This window comes from Heptranchias perlo, chromosome 27, assembly GCF_035084215.1.
Source record: "Heptranchias perlo isolate sHepPer1 chromosome 27, sHepPer1.hap1, whole genome shotgun sequence".
Taxonomy (NCBI): Eukaryota; Metazoa; Chordata; class Chondrichthyes; order Hexanchiformes; family Hexanchidae; genus Heptranchias; species Heptranchias perlo.
This window is the reverse complement of record NC_090351.1, coordinates 7,689,819-7,707,946: the sequence shown is the minus strand read 5'-3', so window position 1 is coordinate 7,707,946 and position 18,128 is coordinate 7,689,819. Positions and strand designations below refer to the sequence as shown.

Here is an 18,128-nt window from a genome sequence, read left to right as displayed (position 1 = left end):
GAGAACAATGGTGATAATGGGCTAGGATTTGAAGCTATATGGTATGAACTGACTGGTCCTGTACTACAAGTTGTTTTGGCAGTGCTTACGGGAAGTCCCTGATCATTGAATAACCCACACGCCTGGTATTTTTATACAATATACTGATTTGTTTCTTGCTTACTTCACGTACATCACCTGTCAAAGAAATAATTGAAAACATTTTTCAAAAACACACTCACACTCATTCAAGTTATTGACACTGATAATATTATGAGTTTATTTTAGTTTCATTAGATTTTATGTTTAATTATATTAGTAGTGCCTCCTCATGTTGAAGGGGTACTTCTGTTAGTGACACCGGGACAATCCAGCGTCACCCCACAATTGGTTATTTAAAGTCAGCAAGTGAGCACTGACTCATTGAGCAGAATCCCCCTTTATATGGACAATGGATGGACTCTATCCCGCTCCAGTCTGCTCCGGCTGCCACTTCAACCCTGCTCCAGGTTGCAAGAAAGAATGCTTTTTCTCAGGGACCCACACCGTGCCTGAGAACATCTCACGGACAGCTCCAGAAACATCTGCTTCAACTTAAGCAAACAATCTCAGTCTTCAGTCTCGGAGCCGAGCCCTCACTCAGTGAAGCACATAAAATGTCTAAGGGCGCTGCTGAAAGTCTTCAGCATGATCAAAAGGGTAGAAAGGCTGCTCTTTCAACAACCTCCCTCTTCCTTCCCCCCCCCCCCCCCCCCCCCCCGGGGAAAGCCTTTGTGAGAAGTTTTGACACATTCCTGTTTCACTGTGGATGCAATTTAAACCCTTGCCAAGGTTGAGGAAAGACGAACAACAAAACTGGAAGATCAGGTTTGATGGAAAAAATAAAGGTTGAGCTCTTGACACTTGTTTTTGAAAAGACAAAATCCTCTCCCTCCCTCAACACTGACAATGTTGAACGATCCCATTAAAATCACGTTAAGTAGCTGTGATTGTCCCTGGACTGGGTGGGGTTTGAACACCACCAGTTAGAGCATTTACAGCTTCCTCTCATCAATATCTAAACGTGGGGTGGATCTCACATGCTGTCAGGGGGTGAGAGGTAATGGTGTCTGTGTGGTAAGGTTTGATTCAGACTCTCTTACATTGAGTTGTACAATATTGAATACGCCTTCTTAGGCTCTGTTACAGAACCAGGTACACACTGCGTTAAATTGCATGTCAACAGGTATCTACACCAAAGCCTCAAAATCCCTGGGTGGCCACTCTACAGGTGCAGGTTTAAGGGGATGAAACCCCCGACTGCTCCAGCCTTCAGCTGCCTAGGTCCTAAGCTCTGGAATTCCCTCCCTAAACCTCTCCACCTCACTCTCCTCCTTTAAGATATTCCTTAAAACCTACCTCTTTGACCAAGATTTAGGTCACCTGTCCTAATATCTCCTTATGTGGCTCGGTGTCAAATTTTGTTTGATAATCACTCCTGTGAAGCACCTTGGGATGTTTTACTACATTAAAGGTGCTATATAAATGCAAGTTGTTGTTGTTGGTGTTGAAGTTAAATTTTTCTTTCAGCCCAGTTGGGCCTAATGTGACCTCAGGCGGAACAGGTCTGGGCAGGACTGGGCGGGTCTGGGCAGGTCTTGGCAGGTCTGGGCGGGTCTGTGCAGGTCTGGGCGGGTCTGTGCGGGTCTGGGCGGGTCTGTGCGGGTCTGGGCGGGTCTGGGCGGGTCTTGGCAGGTCTGGGCGGGTCTGTGCAGGTCTGTGCGGGTCTGGGCGGGTCTGTGCGGGTCTGGGCGGGTCTGGGCGGGTCTGCGCGGGTCTGCGCGGGTCTGGGCGGGTCTGCACGGGTCTGGGTGGGTCTGCGCAGGTCTGGGTGGGTCTGCGCAGGTCTGGGTAGGTCTGGGCAGGTCTGGGCAGGTCTGGGTGGGTCTGCGCAGGTCTGGGTAGGTCTGGGCAGGTCTGGGCGGGTCTGGGTGGGTCTGGGCCTGTGTGGGAAGGTGGGGGTGGGTGCCGTTGATGTGTCTTTGCAGTTCCCAGCGGCCTACCCCGGGCATTAAAATGACTCTGTCCCCAGGATTTGTAACAGGGTCGGATGGAAGCTGAAGGCTGAAGCGATTAAAATTGGGGATACGCAAGAGGCGGGAATTAGAGGAGCGCAGAGACCTCGGAGGGTTGTAGGGCTGGAGGAGGTTACAGAGATAGGGAGGGGCGAGGCCATGGAGGGATTTGAAAACAAGGATCAGAATTTTAAAATCGAGGCGTTCCCCCAGACCGGGAGCCAACTTAAGTCAGCGAGCACAGGGGTGATGGAAAAATGGGACTTGGTGCGAGTTAGGATACGGGCAGCAGAGTTTTGGATGAGCTCAAGTTTATGGGGGGTGGAAGATAGGAGGCCGGCCAGGAGAGCATTGGAATAGTCAAGTCTAAAGGTAACAAAGGCATGGATGAGGGTTTCAGAATCAGATGGGCTGAGGCAGGGCAGAGACGGGCAATGTTACGGAGGTGGAAGTGATCTTGGTGAAGGAGCGGATATGTGGTCGGAAGCTCATCTCTGGGTCAGATAGGACGCCAAGTCTGTGAACGGTCTGGTTCAGCCTCAGACAGTGGCCAGAGAGAGGGGTGGAGTCGGTGACTAGGGAACGGAGTTTGTGGTGGGGTCCGAAGACGATGACTTTGGTCTTCCCAATATTTCCACACCGCCTGAGGAAGGGGAAAGCCCCCGAAAGCTTGTGGGATTAAAAATAAAATCGTTGGACTATAACTTGGTGTTGTAAAATTGTTTACAATTGTTAACCCCAGTCCATCACCGGCATCTCCACATCACAGATATTCTTAGTGTGGGCTTGTATCAGCCATGGCTCAGTGGTAGCACTCTCACCGCTGAGTCAGGAAGTTGTGGGTTCAAGTCCCACTTCAGAGACCTTACACGTAATCAAGGCTGACACTCCAGTGCAGTACTAAGGGAGTGCTACATTGTTGGAGGTGCCGTCTTTCAGGATGACGTAAAAGACTCCATGGCACTATTATGAGGATGTGGAGATGCCGGTGATGGACTGGGGTGGACAAATGTAAGGAATCTTACAACACCAGGTTATAGTCCAACTGTTTTATTTGAAAATCACAAGCTTTCGGAGAAGAAGGAGAAAGCCTCCGAAAGCTTGTGATTTTCAAATAAAACAGTTGGACTATAACCTGGTGTTGTAAGATTCCTTACTATTATGAGGAAGAGCAGAGGAGTTCTCCCTGGTGTCCTGGCCAATATTTATCCCTCAACCAACGTCACTAAAACAGATTATCTGGTCATTATCACATTGCTGTTTGTGGGACCTTGCTGTGCACAAATTGGCTGCCGCGTTTCCTACATTACAACAGTGGCTACATTTCAAAAAGTATTTAATTGGCTGTAAAGCGCTTTGGGTCGTCCTGAGGACTCTAAAGGTGCTATATAAATGCACGTTTTCTATACAACGCGAGGGTGGTGGGGAGATTATAGTGCGATTTGAAGTTTCCTACAAAAGTCACGAGCTCCAGCAGTAGAAAGTTATATTTGCTGGACTATAAAGGGCTCCATGGTCATCCACTAACTCGAGTGGGACAGCTTACCTAACCTCCGATTTAACCTGTGCTCCGACTGTCTCCCCAGATGGACCAGCTAGTGTCAAGAATACGGTTGTCTTTTGGAGCTAGGTTAAGGGGTAGGGTGACAGCTCGAGTTCTGGTGACGTAAGTTCTCCGAGAGCCTGAATAATTAATTCGTTGATTAATAAATGCCTCCACACCCATAAAATGTACTTTGATTTGAAATATTAGACCATTGCCGCCTGGTTTACATTCTAGCAACTTCTGACAGCCCATTCAAAACAAAACCAAACGCCTCAGACAATTGGTGACTTAGATCAGTAACTCACCGTGATCAAGTAATGAATTCAGGAGGAATTTCTTTACACAGAGTGGTGAAAATGATGTGGAACTCGCTGTCACATGGAATGGTTGAAGCAGATAGCGTAGATGCATTTAAGGGGAGGCTCGATTCACAGACAAGGGAGAAGAGAATAGAGGGATATATGGGGGGGGGGGCAGAGTTGGAAAAGGTAATTAGAAAGGGAGGGGGCTTGTGTGGAGTATAAACATCAGCATAGACCAGTTGGGCCGAATGGCCTGTTTCTGTGTTGTAGAATTCCATGTGAATTTTATTTCTGGGAGAGCTGACCATCGACAAATGGGCATTGTACTCTGGTTTGCCAGTGAGCAGTGAAACAGGACCAATGAGCTGAAATGATTCCTGAATCGGCTAACACAATCCTACAGAGGTCTCTGACAGGACACAACCTTCTCCCTCTGATCTCCCTCCTCTCTCCCAAGGTTGGTGTGGTCCCACAGTGTGACTGGAACACCTGATAGAGGTGGACGTGGCACCATCTGCTGCCCAACGGGAATACTACAGACCACGTAGCCTGGGCCGATGGATCACTCACCTCCTGTCATTGATTGGCAGCGGAAGAGCTTTACCAGTAAATTATTTTTTTACTGTTTTTGTTTTAAAGCACCATACACTCAGCTTTTCCTTGAGGCAACTGTCATATCGCCCAAGTTTGTGGATCAACAACAACAACTTGCATTTATATAGCGCCTTTAACGTGGTAAAACATCCCAAGGTGCTTCACAGGAGCGATTACCAAACAAAATCTGACACTGAGCCAGAAAAGGAGATATTAGGTCAAAGAGGTAGGTTTTAAGGAGCATCTTAAAGGAGGAGAGAGGGGTTTAGGGAGGGAATTCCAGAGCTTAGGGCCGCCAATGGTGGAGCGGTGAAAATCGGGGATGCGCAAGAGGCAAGAATTGGAGGAGCGCAGAGATCTCGGAGAGTTGTGGGGTTGGAGGCGGTTACAGGGATAGGGAGGGGTGAGACCACGGAGGGATTTGAACACAAGGATGAGAATTTTAAAATTGAGGCGTTGCCGGACCGGGAGCCAATGTAGGTCAGCGAGCACAGGGGTGATGGGTGAACGGGACTTGGTGCGAGTTAGGATACGGGCAGCAGGGTTTTGGATGAGCTCAGGTTTACGAAGGGTGGAAGATGGGAGGCTGGCCAGGAGAGCACTGGAATAGTCCAGTCTGGAGGTAGCAAAAGCATGGATGAGGGTTTCAGCAGCAGACGAGCTGAGGCAGGGGCGGAGACGGGCAATGTTCTGCAAGTGGAATCTTGCGGTCTTGTGATGGAGAGGATATGTGGTTGGACGCTGAGCTCAGAGTCGATCGTAAAAGGCAAGGACCCAAGGGATGTGATTGTTCCCAAATCCCTCCTCACAGATTGAGGAACTGTACACCACAGTGAGCTCTGTTTAGTGACTCTCTTCCCTCCACCCCCAGCGCATATTTAACAAGCTTCTATAGTGAGCAGGTACACTTGTCTGAAGATATTTCTACCTCTCTTCCACTGAGAGGCCATTTTAATCCCCAGTGGTCTTGTGCTAAGAATCAAAGGCCAACTGCGCAGGACACCACCAAAGATAAAAAGAGCGGGGGAAAAGATGAGGTAAATCAAGTAATGGTAGCCAGGGTTTTAGAAGCCTGTAGGCTGTAGGAAGAAGGGGTGACTGAGGAGATAAAGAGCTCTACAGTTTTGAGGTCTGGTAAATTTAGAGTAGAAGACCATGGATTAAGTCTTCATTTCAACAGAGGATGCAGGGAGCAGGAAGATTGCACAGGACGCTATATTTGCAGCTTAGGAGGAACAAGAGAGGAAGGTTCAGGGGAGCACAGACACATAATATCAATAAAATAAAGAGAGACAAAAAACTGAGATGGAGAAAGAAAGGGAGATTAGAAGCTGTAAGGGAGAGCTAATTACCAACAGAGAGCATGTCCACCATACCCATCACCGCTGGTAACCCGGTGACCGTAATCCATGTGTCCACTGTACCCATCACCGCTGGTAACCCGGTGACCGTAATCCATGTGTCCACCATACCCATCACCGCTGGTTACCCGGTGACCGTAATCCATGTGTCCACTGTGCCCATCACCGCTGGTTACCCGGTGACCATACCACACAGGTCCACTGTGCCCATCACCGCTGGTTAACTAGGGGTATGCGGCTGCTCAGTTTGTCACTTGGTGATGTAAGTGTTTGTTCGAGACGTGTGTTCTTCGGCTCGTGAGATGCTCTCAGCTGTTTCCTGACTTCCATTCCTAGCGAAGGCCTCAATATCTCTCTCTCTCTCTCTGGCTAAAAGTGTAGATCATTTCTGTCGCATGGTTGAGACCCTTTTGTTGAGATTGTATTTATTAATGTAATCATTTCTGTATTTATTCTCAAAATTATTCTCCACCCGTTTTTTCTCCTCACCTCTTTCTTTCCTCAGAAAGAAAACCGTGCTACAGTTCCACAGGGGCTGGTCATCCTCTGATACTCTGCTAGTGTGTGAGTATTGGCAGGAAGTGATGGTGGGCCATTTGGGTACAGGGACAGCATATCCAAGCCCGACCCTTTCCTCACACGATGTCCCATCACCTTCAACGTGCGCACACTCTCTCTCAGGCGCGCCCTCGCCCTCTCCCTCTCTCAGGCACGCCCTCGCCCCTCCCTCTCCCTCTCTCAGGCGCGCCCTCGCCCCCTCCCTCTCCCTCTCTCAGGCGCGCCCTCGCCCTCTCCCTCTCTCAGGCACGCCCTCGCCCCTCCCTCTCCCTCTCTCAGGCGCGCCCTCGCCCCCTCCCTCTCCCTCTCTCAGGCGCGCCCTCGCCCCCTCCCTCTACCTCTCCCTCTCCCACGCGCGCCCTCGCCCCCTCTCCCTCGCGCGCCCTCGCCCCCTCCCCCTCCCTCTCTCAGGCGCGCCCTCGCCCCCTCTCCCTCTCCCTCTCCCTCGCACGCCCTCGCCCTCGCTCCCTCTCCCACGAGTGCCCTCGCCCCCTCGCGCCCTCGCCCCCTCTCCCTCTCGCGCCCTCGCCCCCTCCCCCTCTCCCTCTCACGCCCTCGCCCCCTCTCCCTCTCGCGCCCTCGCCCCCTCTCCCTCTCCCACGCGCGCCCTCGCCCCCTCTCCCTCGCGCGCCCTCGCCCCCTCTCCCTCGCGCGCCCTCGACCCCTCTCACGCGCGCCCTCGACCCCTCTCACGCGCGCCCTCGCCCCCTCTCCCTCGCGCGCCCCTCGCCCCCTCTCCCTCGCGCGCCCTCGACCCCTCTCACGCGCGCCCTCGCCCCCTCTCCCTCTCCCACGCGCGCCCTCGCCCCCTCTCCCTCTCCCTCGCGCGCCCTCGACCCCTCTCCCTCGTGCGCCCTCGACCCCTCTCCCTCGCGCGCCCTCGACCCCTCTCCCTCGCGCGCCCTCGACCCCTCTCCCTCGCGCGCCCTCGACCCCTCTCCCTCGCGCGCCCTCGACCCTCTCAACAGCGCGCCCTCGCCCCCTCTCCCTCTCCACGCGCGCCCTCGCCCCCTCTCCCTCCTCCCACGCGCGCCTTCGCCCCCTCTCCCTCTCGTGCCCTCGCCCCCTCTCCCTCTCCCACGCGCTGCCTTCGCCCCCTCTCCCTCTCGTGCCCTCGCCCCCCCTCCCTCTCCCACGCGCGCCCTCGACCCCTCTCCCTCGCGCGCCCTCGACCCCTCTCCCTTGCGCGCCCTCGACCCCTCTCCCTCGCGCGCCTCGACCCTCTCACGCGCGCCCTCGCCCCCTCTCCCTCTCTCATGCGCGCCCTCGCCCCCTCTCCCTCTCCCTCTCTCATGCGTGCCCTCGTCCCCTCTCCCTCTCTCATGCGTGCCCTCGCTCCCTCTTCCTCTCCCTCTCTCATGCGTGCCCTCGCTCCCTCTCCTCGCCCCCTCTCCCTCTCCCTCTCTCATGCGTGCCCTCGCTCCCTCTCCCTCGCCCCCTCTCCCTCTCCCTCGCCCCCTCGCCCTCATCCCTCGCCCCCTCTCCCTCTCCCTCGCCCCCTCTCCACGCGTGCCCTCGCCCCCTCTCCCTCTCTCATGCGTGCCCTCGCTCCCTCTCCCTCGTCCCCTCTCCCTCCCTCTCCCTCCCCCATCCTCTACCCTCTCTCATGCGTGCCCTCGCTCCTCTCCCTCGCCCCCTCTCCCTCTCCCTCGCCCCCTCTCCCTCTCCCTCGCCCCTCTCCCTCTCCCTCGCCCCCTCTCCCACGCGTGCCCTCGCCCCCTCTCCCTCTCCCATGCGTGCCCTCGCCCCCTCTCCCTCTCCCTCTCCCCCGCGTGCCCTCGCCCCCTCTCCCTCTTCCTCTCTCATGCGTGCCCTCGCCCCCTCTCCCTCTCCCTCTCCCCCGCGTGCCCTCGCCCCCTCTCCCTCTCCCTCTCCCTCTCCCATGCGTGCCCTCGCCCCCTCTCCCTCTCCCTCGCGCGCCCTCGACCCCTCTCCCTCGCGCGCCCTCGACCCTCTCCCTCGCGCGCCCTCGACCCCTCTCACGCGCGCCCTCGCCCCTCTCCCTCTCGTGCCCTCGCCCCCTCTCCCTCTCCCAGCGTGCCCTCGCCCCCTCTCCCTCTCGCGCCCTCGCCCCCTCTCCCTCTCCACGCGCGCCTTCGCCCCCTCTCCCTCTCGTGCCCTCGCCCCCCCTCCCTCTCCCACGCGCGCCCTCGACCCCTCTCCCTCGCGCGGCCCTCGACCCCTCTCCCTCGCGCGCCCTCGACCCCTCTCCCTCGCGCGCCCTCGACCCCTCTCACCACGCGCGCCCTCGCCCCCTCTCCCTCTCCCACGCGCGCCATCGCCCCCTCTCCCTCTCCCTCTCCCACGCGCGCCTTCGCCCCCTCTCCCTCTCGTGCCGTCGCCCCCTCTCCCTCTCCTCTCTCATGCGTGCCCTCGTCCCCTCCCTCTCTCATGCGTGCCCTCGCCCCCTCTCCCTCTCTCATGCGTGCCCTCGCTCCCTCTCCCTCGCCCCCTCTCCCTCTCCCTCTCTCATGCGTGCCCTCGCTCCCTCTCCCTCGCCCCCTCTCCCTCTCGTGCCCTCGCCCCCCCTCCCTCTCCCACGCGCGCCCTCGACCCCTCTCCCTCGCGCGCCCTCGACCCCTCTCCCTCGCGCGCCCTCGACCCCTCTCACGGCGCAGCCCCTCGCCCACCCTCTCCCTCTCCCACGCGCGCCCTCCGCCCCCTCTCCCTCTCCCTCTCCCACGCGCGCCCTCGCCCCCTCTCCCTCTCCCTCTCCCACGCGCGCCCTCGCCCCCCTCTCCCTCTCCACGCGCGCCCTCGCCCCCTCTCCCTCTCCCACGCGCGACCCTCGCCCCCTCTCCCTCTCCCACGCGCGCCTTCGCCCCCTCTCCCTCTCTCATGCGTGCCGTCGCCCCCTCTCCCTCTCCCTCTCTCATGCGTGCCCTCGCTCCCTCTCCCTCGCCCCCTCTCCCTCTCCCTCTCTCATGCGTGCCCTCGCTCCCTCTCCCTCGCCCCCTCTCCCTCTCCCTCGCCCCCTCTCCCTCTCCCTCGCCCCCTCTCCCTCTCCCTCGCCCCCTCTCCCACGCGTGCCCTCGCCCCCTCTCCCTCTCCCACGCGTGCCCTCGCCCCCTCTCCCTCTCCCTCTCCCCCGCGTGCCCTCGCCCCCTCTCCCTCTTCCTCTCTCATGCGTGCCCTCGCCCCCTCTCCCTCTCCCTCTCCCTCTCCCCCGCGTGCCCTCGACCCCTCTCCCTCTCCCTCTCCCTCCCATGCGTGCCCTCGCCCCCCTCTCCCTCTCCCTCTCCCTCGCGCGAGCGCCCTCGACCCCCTCTCCCTCGCGCGCCCTCGACCCCTCTCCCTCTCCCTCTCGTGCCCTCGCCCCCCCTCCCTCTCCCACGCGCGCCTCGACCCCTCTCCCTCGCGCGCCCTCGACCCCTCTCCCTCGCGCGCCCTCGACCCCTCTCCCTCGCGCGCCCTCGACCCCTCTCACGCGCGCCCTCGCCCCCTCTCCCTCTCCCACGCGCGCCATCGCCCCCTCTCCCTCTCCCTCTCCCACGCGCGCCTTCGCCCCCTCTCCCTCTCGTGCCGTCGCCCCCTCTCCCTCTCCCTCTCTCATGCGTGCCCTCGTCCCCTCTCCCTCTCTCATGCGTGCCCTCGCCCCCTCTCCCTCTCTCATGCGTGCCCTCGCTCCCTCTCCCTCGCCCCCTCTCCCTCTCCCTCTCTCATGCGTGCCCTCGCTCCCTCTCCCTCGCCCCCTCTCCCTCTCGTGCCCTCGCCCCCCCTCCCTCTCCACGCGCGCCCTCGACCCCTCTCCCTCGCGCGCCCTCGACCCCTCTCCCTCGCGCGCCCTCGACCCCTCTCACCGCGCAGCCCTCGCCCCTCTCCCTCTCCCACGCGCGCCCTCGCCCCCTCTCCTCTCCCTCTCCCACGCGCGCCCTCGCCCCCTCTCCCTCTCCCTCTCCCACGCGCGCCCTCGCCCCCTCTCCCTCTCCCACGCGCGCCCTCGCCCCTCTCCCTCTCCCACGCGCGCCCTCGCCCCCCTCTCCCTCTCGCGCCTTCGCCCCCTCTCCCTCTCTCATGCGTGCCGTCGCCCCCTCTCCTCTCCCTCTCTCATGCGTGCCCTCGCTCCCTCTCCCTCGCCCCCTCTCCCTCTCCCTCTCTCATGCGTGCCCTCGCTCCCTCTCCCTCGCCCCCTCTCCCTCTCCCTCGCCCCCTCTCCCTCTCCCTCGCCCCCTCTCCCTCTCCCTCGCCCCCTCTCCCACGCGTGCCCTCGCCCCCTCTCCCTCTCCCACGCGTGCCCTCGCCCCCTCTCCCTCTCCCTCTCCCCCGCGTGCCCTCGCCCCCTCTCCCTCTTCCTCTCTCATGCGTGCCCTCGCCCCCTCTCCCTCTCCCTCTCCCTCTCCCATGCGTGCCCTCGCCCCCTCTCCCTCTCCCTCTCCCTCGCGCGCCCTCGACCCCTCTCCCTCGCGCGCCCTCGACCCCTCTCCCTCGCGCGCCCTCGACCCCTCTCACGCGCGCCCTCGACCCCTCTCCCTCTCGTGCCCTCGCCCCCTCTCCTCTCCCACGCGCGCCTTCGCCCCCTCTCCCTCTCGTGCCCTCGCCCCCCCTCCCTCTCCCACGCGCGCCCTCGACCCCTCTCCCTCGCGCGCCCTCGACCCCTCTCCCTCGCGCGCACCTCGACCCCTCTCCCCTCGCGCGCCCTCGACCCCTCTCACGCGCGCTCTCGCCCCCTCTCCCTCTCCCACGCGCGCCCATCGCCCCCTCTCCCTCTCCCTCTCCCACGCGCGCCTTCGCCCCCTCTCCCTCTCGTGCCGTCGCCCCCTCTCCCTCTCCCTCTCTCACGCGTGCCCTCTTCCCCTCTCCCTCTCTCATGCGTGCCCTCGCTCCCTCTTCCTCTCCTCTCTCATGCGTGCCCTCGCTCCCTCTCCCTCGCCCCCCTCTCCCTCTCCCTCTCTCATGCGTGCCCTCGCTCCCTCTCCCTCGCCCCCTCTCCCTCTCCCTCGCCCCCTCTCCCTCTCCCTCGCCCCCTCTCCCTCTCCCTCGCCCCCTCTCCCACGCGTGCCCTCGCCCCCTCTCCCTCTCCCTCTCCCCCGCGTGCCCTCGCCCCCTCTCCCTCTTCTTCTCTCATGCGTGCCTCGCCCCCTCTCCCTCTCCCTCTCCCTCTCCCCCGCGTGCCCTCGCCCCCTCTCCCTCTCCTCTCCCATGCGTGCCCTCGCCCCCTCTCCCTCTCCCTCTCCCCCGCGTGCCCTCGCCCCCTCTCCTCTCCCTCTCTCACGCGTGCCCTCGCCCCCTCTTCCTCTCTCACGCGTGCCCTCGCCCCCTCTCCCTCTCTCACGCGTGCCCTCGCCCCCTCTTCCTCTCCCTCTCTCATGCGTGCCCTCGCTCCCTCTCCCTCGCCCCCTCTCCCTCTCCCTCTCCTCGCCCCCTCTCCCTCTCCCACGCGTGCCCTCGCCCCTCTCCCTCTCCCACGCGTGCCCTCGCCCCCCCCTCTCCCCTCTCTCCCTCTCCCTCTCCCACGCGTGCCCTCGCCCCCTCTCCGTCTTCCTCGCGTGCCCTCGCCCCCTCTCCCCCTCTCCCTCTTCCTCTCCCTCTCCCACGCGCCCCCTCGCTCCCTCTCCCTCTCTCATGCGTGCCCTCGCCCCCTCTCCTCTCATGCGTGCCCTCGCCCCCTCTCCCTCTCATGCGTGCCCTCGCCCCCTCTCCCTCTCTCATGCGTGCCCTCGCTGCCTCTTCCTCTCCCTCTCTCATGCGTGCCCTCGTCCCCTCTTCCTCTCCCTCTCTCATGCGTGCCCTCGTTCCCTCTCCCTCGCCCCCTCTCCCTCGCCCCCTCTCCCTCTCCCTCGCGTGCCATCGCCCCCTCTCCCTCTCCCTCTCCCATGCGTGGCCCTCGCCCCCTCCCCTCTCCTCTCCCACGCGTGCCCTCGCCCCCTCTCCCTCTTCCTCTCCCTCTCCCTCGCGTGCCCTCGCCCCCTCTCCTCTTCCTTCGCGTGCCCTCGCCCCTCTCTTCCTCGCGGCTCGCTCCCACGCGCGCCCTCGCCCCCTCTTCCTCTCCCTCTCCCACGCGTGCCCTCGCCCCCTCTCCCCCTCCCACGCGCGCCCTCGCCCCCTCTCCCTCTTCCTCTCCCTCTCTCATGCGCCCCCTCTCCCTCTCCCACGCGTGCCCTCGCCCCCTCTCCCCTCTCTCATGCGCGCCCTCGTGCCCTCGCCCCCTCTCCCTCTCTCCCTCTCTCATGCGCGCCCTCGCCCCCTCTCCCTCTCTCCCTCGCCCCCTCTCTCATGCGCGCCCTCGCCCCCTCTCCCTCGCCCCCTCTCCCTCTCGCCTATGCGCGCCCTCTCCCCCCTCTTCCTCTCTCTCTCAGGCGCGCCCTCACCCTCTCCCTCTCCCTCTCCCTCTCTCACGTGCGTCCTGTCTCACGCGCACACCCTGTCTCTCGCAAACACACAGCAGGGACCAGGAGCTGGAATGCTGGCTGGTTTTCTCCTCTGCAGCCCAGGGTGCTGAGGGCAATAGTCGTGCCCTTACAACTACCCAATTAACTCAGCACGAAGCCAGGAGTTAATTCTGGGCCTTCCCTTTCTGGTTTGATTCAGATACTCACCGGAGAAACTCTCTGGCCATTGTGAGAGATGAGTTCTGGGTTTCTGTGTACAAATTTGGCTTTTTCCCCAAAGGAGTTCCAAATATCAGCTCCCTCAAATAAAGGGCATCTAATACAGAAAAAACAAAGCCCACATCCACCACCCTCTACCTGCACCTGGTCTGTTTTACATTGAGCTTCCAACATGATTCACAGAGCAGATCATAAGGAGGATTTCCCCGCCTTGTAAACTGTCACTTTCTCTTTGTGTGAGTTTGTACCAATGTGTTCTGGTCTGTCCAGCTTTCCTTGGAGATGAAAGTGAGGTGAAGAGATGAAGGAAAGTCGGACACAGCTTCTGACACACTAGAGAGGCAGCAGAGCAAGTCAGTGCCGTCTGTGTCTCAATTCTCCAATACAGTAAATGAATCTCATTTGATTTGACTGTTAGGAATAAACACTCAAGTTGGGTGTGGCAATATAATGGCTGCTTTTATTTCAGACTCTGGAATACCCTCCCCAAAGATACAACATTGGGTTAAATGGGGAGGCCCTGGAGTGTGCTACAGTATGTCCAGGGCACCCTCTGGTGTTCAACTAACAACATGCAAGTACAATGGTCAGCATATACATCACACACTCGGTCCATGGGGCTGGAGCCCGCCTGTGAATAACCTTACAGAAAGGAGTCATTTGATCACCTCCCAGAGCTGTAGGGGCTTTACTATTGCCCTCTGCTGGCTGCTCTCTCTCGCTGCACAATCCCAGCAGTTTAACTGATGAAAGATACACACCCAAATGTTATAACCCGTCTTTTCTCGATACAGATGCTGACTGACTTGCTGTGTAATTCCAGTATTTTTCTGTTTTTATTTCAGATTTCCATTATTCGCAGTTTTCTTTATAATTTTCGCCGGTTTGACGGCTCTTTTTAAGAACACCTACAATCTGTGAACCCCTTAAAGTGAAAGGGGGAAACTCGAAGGTGTTCACATTTACTCAGGTTATTCCCTCAGTCTCTGTCTGGAAGACATAACAGGCGCACCGATATTAAAATACCGTGCTTTGTCTCGCCTCGTGAAGCCTGTGGTTTGGATCTTCCTCTCCCGAGGAGCCATTTCAACACAGTCACTGATGGGGAGCAACACACCTACACCCCAGAGGGTGGCTCTGTTCATTTTAAGGGGTGCTGCCACTTCAGAACAGCCTCTTGACATGGAGCGACTCACTCCCCCCACCCCGGAAACGTGCTAGCGACACAGGGCGAGGTGCACTAAACCGGTCAATACATTTGCGGAAAATTCCTCGCTGTGTTATTTTAAAATAGCGCGCGAAGAGACTTCACGTGAACAAGTTAACCAGAGAATGTTAAACTCCCAGTATGCATTGTACCAAGGCTAGGCCCTCCTTCCCTATCGTAGTGCCAATTCCAATTCGTAAGAAAATGGTTGCTACAGCACAAAACGTACGGGTACCTGACCTCATCAGAGATATTTTTATTTTATTCTGCTGCTGAGAGGATAATTAGAATCAGACATTTAAAAAAAAAATGGTGATATGAACTAGAAACATCATTCTCGTCTCCAACCCTCCCCCTCCCCCCCCCGAAGAAAATATGACTCAAAATGCAACAAATACTAAAGTGTCTTCGCCATTTTGGATGACGCTGCCTCCGCCATTTTGGATGACGCCGCCTCCGCCATTTTGGACGCTGCCTCCGCCATTTTGGACGATGTACTTTCCAGTCACACAGTTTAATCACGGAGCCAATCATTTCTTCAGTTCCCTGTCCTGTTGCCCTGGTCCGCCATTGAGAAAACTCTCGCACAACATTGCAGACACACTTGCCACCTACTTCGTCTCTTTATTCTAACACTAGATTTACACCTTAAGTTAAAGCGCACTTCAGTAAAACGATCTGTGTGGCACGGGAGCTCGGCCGCACGCGTCATTCACAAGCCAGTTTCCCGTCAAAGCTGGAAAGGGCGATGGCGAACGCCTGGACAGCGCACATCGGGTACCGGTAATCCATGGTGAAGGCATCATCTGCCACACGCCCAAACTGCATCACAATGTAGTCAGCTGTGAGGGTTGGAGAAAAGAGAGGCTGCCTTAATACCAATAGAAAATGCATTCAAACCCTCACCGAACAGCTTTTAAAATGGCCACATCACTCTAGGGAGCGCTCAAAAATTCATTTTATTCTTTGCCCCCTCCCCAGGGTTACCAACCCCCCCTTCCCAGGATTGCCCTGGAGCCTCCAGGGATTAAAGACTAATTTCCTGGACACTGCTGTGAGCAACTCCAGAAACAAAATAGGGACAGTAAACAATATTGTCTGTTACTTTCATTTTCTTTGAACAATTTCATTTATTAGTTATAAAAAATATTGGAGATTGGAAAATTTGGCTGTTTGACTGACAGTCAAGAATCATCCAATCGGATAACCAAAAACCAACATTCCGCTCAGCGGGAGAAGGCGGTGCCCTGCGAGGATGGACATGTCAGGTGACCAATGGCAGGAGTTTGCGGGCAGAGCGGTCGGAGGCGAAGGGTCATGTGATGAAACCTCCAGGAATTTGTCCTACCAGGGTTGACGACCCTCCCCTGCCCTCTCCCCTAAATGGAAGGTCGGATGTTTCCTGTGACACGGCTACAGACAGCCCCTCTGGTATCTCACCTAAGTGGCCATTCTTTACGTGCGAGCCTAGACAGCGAGTCCCAGCCAGCTGTTTGACCGTGGGAGGGAGGGAGACCCCACAGCTAAGCCTGATGGTGACCTCACCCGAGGTGACAAATGGACACTTGCCGGCAGCAGTCAGCGGGCAGCCATCGGGAGCGGGAGCCCCAGCTGATATTTCTTTTCCCCCCTTCCTCCGTGCTGAGGGCAATTGTAATGTTCCCACTGCCACTCCCAGCTCAGGTCAGCCGACTGAGAATCGAACCTGGCACATTCCTGGAATTCCTGAAATGGTCACCTCCTCATTCCACCAGTGATTGCCCTTTGAACCTGAACTGATGCAAACGTGGGCAAAATTCAAGTATTTGTGACAAAACCTGAAACCCGTGGGGTGACTGGCTAATTTCATAGAATCATAGAATGATACAGCACAGAAGGAGGCTATTCAGCCCATCATGCCTGTGCTGGCTCTTTGAAGAGCTATTCAAATTTTTCCCCTTCAAGTATTTATCCAATTCCCTTTTGAAAGTTATTAGTGAATTTGCTTTTCAGGCAGTGCATTCCAGATCATAACAACTCGCTGTGTAATAAAAATTCTCCTCATCTCTCCTCTGGTTCTTTTGCCAATGATCTTAAATCTGTGTCCTCTGGGTACCAACACATCTGCCACTGGAAACAGTTTCTCCCTAGCTACTCTATCAAAACCCTTCATGATTTTGAACACCTCTAATAAATCGCCCCTTAATCTCGGCTCTGAGGAGAACAACCCCAGCTTCTCCAGTCTCTTCACGTAACTGAAGTCTCACATCTCTGGTACCATTCTAGTAAATCTCCTCTGCACCCACTCTAAGGCCTTGACATCCTTCCTAAAGTATGGTACCCAGAACTCCAGTTGTGGTCGAACTAGTGTTTTATAAAGGTTTATCATAAAATACTTGCTTTTGTACTCTATGCCTCTATTTATAAAGCCCAGGATCCCGTATGCTTTTTTAACCACTTTCTCAACCAGCCCTGCCACCTTCAACGATTTCTGCACATATACCCCCAGATCTCTCTGTTCCTGTACCCATTTTGCCTCTCCTTGTTCTTCCTACCAAAATGTATCACTTTACACTTTTCTGTGTTGAATTTCATCTGCCACGTGTCCGCCCATTCTACCAGCCTGTCTATATCCTCTTGAAGTCTATCACTATCCTCCTCACTGTTTTGTGTCATCTGCAAATTTTGAAATTGTACCCTGTACACCCAAGTCCATGTCATTAATATATATCATAAAAAGCAGTGGTCCCAGCACCGACCCCTGGGGAACACCACTGTACACCTCCCTCCAGTCCGAAAAACAACCGTTCACCACTACTCTCTGTTTCCTATTCTGTATCCATGCTGCCACTGCCCCCTTTTATTCCACTGGCTTCAACTTTGATGACAAGCCTATTATGCAGCACTTTATCAAATGCCTTTTGGAAGGCCATATACACAACATCAATCATTGTCCTCATCAACCCTCTCTGTTACCTCATCAAAAAACTCAATCAAGTTAGTTAAACACGATTTGCCTTTAACAAATTCATGCTGGCTTTTCTTAATTAATCCACACTTGTCCAAGTGGCTGTTAATTCTGTCCCGGATTATCGTTTCTAAAAGTTTCCCCACCACCGAGGTTAAACTGACTGGCCTGTAGTTGCTGGGTTTATCCGCACACCCTTTTTTGAACAGGGGTGTAACATTTACAATCCTCCAGTCCTCTGGCACCACCCCCATATCTAAGGAGGATTGGAAGATTGTGGCCAGAGCCTCAGCAATTTCCACCCTTACTTCCCTCAGTAACCTAGGATACATTCCATCTAGACCAGGTGACTTTTCTACTTTGAGTACTGCCAATCTTTTAGAAATGAAAGACATGTAAGATATGAATGAGATGTCACCTAGGTTCGCCATTCTACTTTGAAGCAGTAATGCGAAGCATTGGAATATGGATTAATGTTTGGGAATGGTTGTGTAGTGGTTATCTCACAGACTAATAATCCAGAGAACGTGAGTTCAAATCCCACCAGGGCCGTTTAAGAAATTGAATTCAGTTTTAAAAAATGTGGCAAATATAAAGCTGGGGATCAGCAAAAGTGACCACAAAGCTGTCGGATTGACGTAAAATTCCAATTGGTTCACTAATGTCCCCTCGGGAAGGAAACCTGCCGTCCTTCCCCGGTCTGGTGGATACGGGACTCCAGTCCCACACCGATCTGGTTGAATCTTAACTGCGCTCTGAAGTGGCCCAGCAAGCCACTCAGCCACATCAAACCGCTACTGAGTGCCTTCACCACACGGACTGCAGCAGTTCAAGAAGGCGGCTCACCACCGCCTTCTCAAGGGGCAACGAGGGATGGGCAATAAATGCCGGCCTTGCCAGCGACTCCCACACCTCGAGAATGAATAAAGATTAAAAAAAGCATGCACACTGCTGATCTCCCAGACTCAGCTTTGTCACTGACTGGAAAGCCAGACATCCCCTTCAGACAGCGAGACGAGACGAGACGAGACG

The 18,128-nt window shown here is 56.9% G+C and overlaps 2 protein-coding genes across 2 annotated transcripts in view; one reads left to right on the top strand and one right to left on the bottom strand.

Moving 5' to 3' along the window:
• The first annotated feature begins 6,420 nt into the window (after positions 1-6,420).
• On the top strand, positions 6,421-13,844 carry LOC137344331 (uncharacterized). Its single transcript, XM_068007194.1, has 3 exons — positions 6,421-6,545; positions 7,642-7,720; positions 13,788-13,844. The coding sequence occupies exons 1-3, from the start codon at positions 6,421-6,423 to the stop codon at positions 13,842-13,844; spliced, it is 261 nt and encodes an 86-aa protein (XP_067863295.1).
• Positions 13,389-18,128, bottom strand: part of LOC137344330 (tubby-related protein 3-like) — a 104,588-nt gene continuing 99,848 nt past the window's right edge. The window contains exon 17 of the mRNA XM_068007192.1: positions 13,389-14,991. Within this exon, the coding sequence (XP_067863293.1) occupies positions 14,858-14,991 (134 nt within the window). The 3' untranslated portion in view covers positions 13,389-14,857. The remainder of the gene's footprint in view (positions 14,992-18,128) is intronic.